The 7,279-nt window shown below is 29.5% G+C and overlaps 1 protein-coding gene across 1 annotated transcript; it reads left to right on the top strand.

The window, feature by feature from the left end:
• Positions 1–5,303: 5,303 nt before the first annotated feature.
• On the top strand, positions 5,304–7,019 carry LOC113850016 (NAC domain-containing protein 2-like). Its single transcript, XM_027480322.1, has 3 exons — positions 5,304–5,675; positions 5,786–6,060; positions 6,206–7,019. The coding sequence occupies exons 1-3, from the start codon at positions 5,516–5,518 to the stop codon at positions 6,641–6,643; spliced, it is 873 nt and encodes a 290-aa protein (XP_027336123.1). The 5' UTR covers positions 5,304–5,515; the 3' UTR covers positions 6,644–7,019.
• The last annotated feature ends 260 nt before the right edge of the window (positions 7,020–7,279 follow it).

Here is a 7,279-nt window from a genome sequence, read left to right as displayed (position 1 = left end):
TGTAAACATACCAAATATATAATTTAAAAATGTATTTGAAAAATGATATCGAATTCACTTACCAGAAAAGAAATTGTGGAGAACAAATTATAAAAAAAATAAAGAACTATAGTTTTACATTTTTTTAACTATATGCATCAAATGCAAAAAATAAAAACTCTAATATAATTTAATACATTTTTTTATCATACGCATCAAATGCATATATTAAAGAGTGAAAAATAAATTGTAAGAGTTGATGCAGTGGTACAAGATTTCAATATATATATATATATATAATAAAAAAAACTGTATTACAAATTTTACCATGCAAAATTTCTTTGACCAATCATAAACCAACCGCGAAAAAATATTAGTCTTATATAGTCTTTGACATTAAAATAAAATAAAATAAAATATTGAAAAAAAATTCTATTACATTAAATAACAACAAGTATTTATCATATTAAAAAAATTTATTTTTAACTCTATATTTCTATTTTATAATTTTATTAAGAATATTGTTTAAATTTTTTAAAAATATTTAAAAAATATAAAAATTAACATAATATATTTTAATAGTATTTTAAAATTTTAATTAATAACTAAAAATTCCAATTAACATTTGCTTTATTTTAAGTTTAATATATGGGATTGATTGAACTCGTCAGAGGAATCCGGGGTAAATTTGTAATTTACTTGGTTCCTTATGTTGCAACTAAGGTGGTGGCCTGGTGGGTCAGCCGAGGCGGCAACCCTATTTGTTTTCAACGTTCTATTGTGCTGCCGTCTCGGAGGATGTTTAAAATTAAATTAAATTGTTTTTAAATCGTTAAATTAATAAATAAAAAAATTAATTAAATTTAAATTATAAAGTTACATTTTATACAGTAATTTGATTTAATTTTTTATTTTTATTTTTTAAATCAAGTCATAATTATAATATATTTATATTATTATTATTATGTATTTTGTTAACTTTAAGATTGAGTTTAAATATTTATAAATAATTTTTTTATAAAAAATATGCAGTTATTATATTTAAATTATAAAAATATAATAAATAATTTTTTTAACAAAATTTTATTATTTATATATAAAAATTACTTTTTTTTCTATTTTATCTTAATATTATATGAATATAAGATATAAAATACACCGCTTCCTTTTGGTTTAAATTTTCACATCTCTCAATTGATTTTCAATTTTTTTTACAAAAAAAATTATAATTAATTTCACACTTTTTTTTTACCATTTTAATTAATGCACTTTTTATTTTTATTATTTTTAACAAATGCACTTTAATTAAATTAAAAGTCATAATAAATAAATAATTTTTTTAAAAATATTTATTTAAAAATAAATAATTCATTCAAATCGAATATCAAAATATTAATTGAATTGGTTGTGTGTTAATATTGCAATAAAATTAAAGCAAATCAATACATATTATTTTTAATATTTAATTAACACTCGTGACTACTCCCTAAAGTTTAGAAAGTCCAAAACATTTTCAACTAAATAGGAGAATTGATTGAGTGTAAATGATTAAATACGCTAAATTGATAACATAATTATATGAAATACTAACAATATACTTTTTTTTAACACTTAAAATTTATTAAAAATTAAAAATATTATAAAGAAAACGAAGAATCTTTTATTGAATCTAGTCTCATACTCAATGTAAACCTCATTTGTGACAAGTGGAAAGGCTTATAGTACATAGCCCAAGCCCAGGCCCAGGCCCAGTTTAGAAATGGGCCAGGACAGAAATTAGACAAAGAAGCGACAAATGCGCATGTTTGGTCGGTCCACTAGGTACAGTGGGGAGACAAGAAGCTTAAGTCAAGGTTGGCAGCTAGTATATGCAGGATGAAGAACCTTCCTCGAATGTGGCACATTTAATAATCAAATAGGTACCAAGATATGTTCATTTCACCTGGACCTGTTGCTAGTCGCTACATCCTAAGTAGATACACTTCTGATAGAGATGTTCCTCAACCTTTTTTTCATTTTTATATTACCACTTTTAATCTTAATCAATTACTTCATAATTATTCTACTACTACTTTAGTGGACAGGCTAAAACAACATACTTATTGCCCAAGTAAAGCCCACTGTCACAAAATTGAATATTTTTCAATTTTGAAGACCAAGAATTGAATATGACTATTCATATGATCATCTGGGCACGAGGATTTGATCATTTCCAACCATTAGTTTTTCAGGCCACAGCCAGAGAAATGCGTGTGCACAGAATATTTATACTTGACCACAAACCAACATGTGTTTTAAAATTAAAAAATTGTATTACTAGGTTCTTTAAAATTAGATAATTTTGAAATTTTGATATCACACTAACTAATATATGCAAGAATTTACTGTGGCTGTGAGAAAGGAAGAAAAGAAAAAGGTAGAAGTCAAAAGGATTTGAAAAGGGCATGCAACAACTTGGCCAAATTGAAAAGAAAAGGACAACAATTTGACCGAAGGAATAAAAAAAGAGTGCAATTATATCCTAATCCATGGAATTTATCATACCTAATTTACTTAACCCATGCCCTACTCAGAAAATAAGTGTTTTTGAAGGAAGCATCGAGGTAGCTTCCACATAAGACCCAAGTCCTTATCCATATAGCTTAGGCTTAAGTCATCCATCACGTCTCTTGAACTAGCTAGATTTGATTACATCTCCACTTTCTAAACCCTAATTCAACACCATATCATAAGAATATTCTCTTCATATACCTTCTACTTTTATCTTTATTTCTAGTTGTTTATGTCAAGTGAACCTGGATCAATAGCCGGCGTAACAAAGTGGGCATAAGAAAAAAGTAGCAGTGATGAAAACAATAAATTGCATGCCAAACCATGCAGAAACTTTTTTAAAGGGACGATGTAGCTTGAGGAATTTGTCCAGTGTTATTGACTACATGCATGCCCGTGCCTTTCGCTATTAGTGCTTCAGTGATTTTAAAATTAGTATTATTATGGCTAAAAAGCAAGAGAGCCTAAAAATTAGTTTTATATGAGCCAATTTGTGTACAGCGCTGTGATCTTGCTGCGTTGACGCCTGAAAATAAATTGTTGCTGCATGATGCACTGTTCATTTATTATTATGATTATTTTGAATAAGTTGCAGCGATTTTCAATTAAAAAAATATTAACATAAATTCTTAAAAGTGATTTTAAACATTAAAAAGTAAACATTTCTACGTAGAAAATATAATAAATATTTGTCAATGAAAGTTTATTATTGTATAAGCTTAAAATCAATTATAAGAGTTGACGTTAACAAACAAAATATTTAAATGATCCAGAGCAGAAGAATATTATCTTTTTGTTAATTAAGCATAAACTAAATCAAGTTAATTTAATAAGAGAAAATGAAAATACTAGAGATCCGGGGAGGAAGAATATTCTATTTTAGTCAATTAAGCATAAACATAATCACGTTTGTGAGGCAACAGATATGATTAAAGAATAGTATTCGAAATGAGACAATGTTGGGAGCGTGTGAAATTAATGAAGTATTATTAATTTGTGAAGGGGCACAGTGTTGATTTTTCGCATAAAAAAGCAAGGCCACAAAGAAGGAAGGTGATTAATATATATATATGACATGGCAATAGACTTATATAGACCCAATGCATATCCCATAAGATAGTAATATTAGGACTAGAAAACAAACGTGAGGCTTAGACTATTCTTCTGGTTGGCTTTCAATTTCTTGCAAAGCAAGGACTCCAAAATGGTTGGTGGATTACAGATGAATTAAACTCCAAAACCATGCTAGCTGATGACGCTGCTTTGCATACGTGGGCGCTGAAGAACTTTACGTATTATTTAAACTCCTCGTTGAATCAAGGTTTGTTTCCTTTACTTTGCTGTCACTGCTAGTAACTCATTCTGTACAAGGCATAATGAGCATGAAAGTGATAATAAAAAATAATATAAATAATAATAATAACCATCACAGCAATAAAGGAAATAATAATTGAGTTGTGATAATAATAATGATGGCAATGAGTGTGATGATGTAATAGTATTAATACACTATATAAGGTTAAATTAAAAGTATTAAAAAGTATATAAGATTAATTAAAAGTATAATTTATAAGGTAGAGGTAATTTTTTTTTAAAAATTTAATTTTAGTTACATTAAAATATATGAAATCAGACTCTAGAAATGTGTTTCCAATTTAAAAAAAAATCAACAATAAAATATTTTGATAGATTCTAATTAGAGGAGATTAGTTATTAAAAAAATTTAAAATATTAATAAATAATATTAATATATTTTATAATTTTGTAATCAATATGTTTTCTACGAGTAACTTTTAATTGTAAAACTAACTAAAAGCTTATAAATGTATAAGTATTTTATAAAATTAAATTTTTTTGATAAATTAGTAATGCAATTCATTGATTTGTGTCAAATGACTTAAAAAATATTTAATATATTATATTCTATAATATTAAAATTAAATACTACTTGTTTCATTTATTTATTATCAATTAATTAAATAATTATATTAAAAAATTATATATTCTTTTAAATATGAAATATTCTAAGTTATATATATGTATATATTAAATATCAAATAAAAAAAATACAAAAAGAATAAAATTATTGTGAAAATAAAAATAACAAAAAACAATGTGATTAATATATATATGTTTTAATTGTTGGTAGAGTAAGTGTCTTATAAAAATATAAATGAATATGTAATGAAAATATTAATAAATAAATTTTTTAAAGTGAAACATTTTTATATAATTTTAAAAAATAAAAAAATTCTTTTATTAATTTATTGACCAAGAAACCTTTAAATAAATTACAAGGTATCTATAATAGGAAAAAAAAACTGAAAAATTTTAATTATAAATGAGATAAAAAGGTGCAATAAGTAAATTTTCAAAAAAAATATTTAAAATATGTAGTAATTAACTTTGGTTAAATACAAATTTGATGAGGTGTAATAGAAAGATGTATAACGAAAAAGAATGAGAGAAAAATGATAATGAAGACAGTCAACGATGCCTAATGAATAAGGAGCCGACATTTTGAAAATCAGATTCAGAGGCACAGCAAACAACAAGCGTCTGACGCAAGCAATGACAGAAGCAACAAAAAAGCAGAACAGTCTCACGTGTGTCACGCCCACTCACCCATAGACACGTGCTGTCTGCGGTCAACTCTTCCTAAGGTTGAAACCTGTCACACCAACGTTTCCTTACATTCATTGTTCCAATGGATACGCCCTCAACCTCCTCTCGCGCACGTGTCAAAATCAACTCCCTCTCTTCTCTTTTCCTTCACGCTATATAATCCCATTCTCCACTTTCTCTTCTCAGTTTCTCACAAGCCGCAAGCAGAGCACGCCCAACAACAACAACAACAACAACAACAACATAGCAACAGAGAGAGAGAGAGAGAGAGAGAGAGAGAGAGAGAGATAAGAAGATTTTGTCAGAGCAAAGGTTGTTCAAGGTTTCAGTTAATTGACTGTTAAGAGAAGAAGAATCTCCAATGAAGGGTGAATTAGAGTTACCACCTGGCTTCAGATTCCACCCCACAGATGATGAATTGGTGAACCACTACCTGTGTAGGAAATGTGCAGGGCAATCAATTGCTGTTCCCATCATCAAAGAGATCGACTTGTACAAGTTTGATCCCTGGCAGCTTCCAGGTTCGCATACTTCATTTGGTTGATTATTGAACGTTTAATAGAAAATCTTTATTAAAAATGATTAATTTTGTACGCTTCAAATTAAGACTAAAGTTAATGATGTGGTGCAGAAATGGGTTTTCACGGTGAGAAAGAATGGTACTTCTTTTCTCCACGGGACCGGAAATACCCCAACGGTTCACGGCCCAACCGTGCCGCCGGAACCGGTTATTGGAAAGCCACCGGAGCCGATAAACCCATCGGAAAACCGAAAGCGCTTGGAATCAAGAAGGCACTTGTGTTCTACGCCGGAAAAGCCCCCAAAGGAGTGAAGACCAATTGGATTATGCACGAATATCGCCTGGCCAATGTTGATCGTTCCGCCGGCAAGAAAAACAACTTGAGGGTATTCCCCAAATTTCAATTTTTCTTTTAGACAAAAATTAACTAGTATTAGTATTAATTAAGAAGTAAAAAATAAAAATTTATTAATTTGCCTGGGATGAAAAAAATCTGATTTTTTTTGTCATTGGTGATGTGGTATGGTGCAGCTCGATGATTGGGTGCTGTGTCGAATCTACAACAAGAAAGGGAAGATTGAGAAATACAATACGGCAACGCCAAAATTGAATTCTGGGGTGGTTGATGATTATGAGCATGAACACGAGAATGAGACCAAGCCCGAAATTCATAAGCTTGTGAATGAGCAATTATACATGGACACATCAGATTCTGGACCTAGGTTGCACACGGATTCAAGCTGTTCGGAGCACGTGGTTTCACCAGATGGCACGTGCGAGAAGGAGGTGCAGAGTGACCCAAGGTGGAATGATCTAGAGCTACAATTAGACAACGTGTTTGATTTTCAGTTCAATTACTTGGATAATAGCCTGTCGTTGGATGACCCTTTTGGCACCCAGGATCAGTATCAAATGAATCAGCTCTCACCGTTGCAAGACATGTTCATGTTCCTACAGAAGCCATTTTGATTTGAAAATGAAACTTTTTGGTGAAACTACTACATGTGGACCATGGTAGGTTTGGCTTCGAGTTTGAACCAAACAGTGGTGCGCGTGTAGTAACTATTCTTAATTCTTAATATTCTTTGTTCTAGAGAGAGATCACAGGTTCTGCAGTGTGTAAGTAAAAACAAATGAAGCGGAATGATCTCATATGTGGTAGATCCAATGGGCCATGGTAGATAGATGTAAGGAACTCCCGTAGGAAAATTCTTGTTCCACTGCTTTAGTATTAAGATTTTTTTATATATTTGTAATATATAACTTCTACTTTTCAATTCAAAGCAAACAAATTGAATGAAAAGTCTTCAATTCAATGGGATCGAATGGTGCGATTTTCATGTTTGACACTTGATGTTACATGGGTTTGTCTATTATATCCCTGAAAAATATGACATTATGGGCAGAACAGAAACAACGCCAAAAGAGGACAACTTGCATTAAAATACTCAAAAGCACAAAACAATTGCCAATGTACTAATAATAAATTAATGCTGCCCATTATAAATAATCGCACACGTAAATGAATAGTTTACAATTGATGATGTTCCCCGTCTAATTAATGTTCCTAACTAATAAATAATCGCACACCTACATGGCTTTTGG

This window comes from Abrus precatorius, unplaced genomic scaffold (assembly GCF_003935025.1).
Source record: "Abrus precatorius isolate BTA unplaced genomic scaffold, Abrus_2018 Scaffold10, whole genome shotgun sequence".
Classification (NCBI taxonomy): Eukaryota; Viridiplantae; Streptophyta; class Magnoliopsida; order Fabales; family Fabaceae; genus Abrus; species Abrus precatorius.
This window is presented reverse-complemented; position numbering and strand designations above follow the sequence as displayed.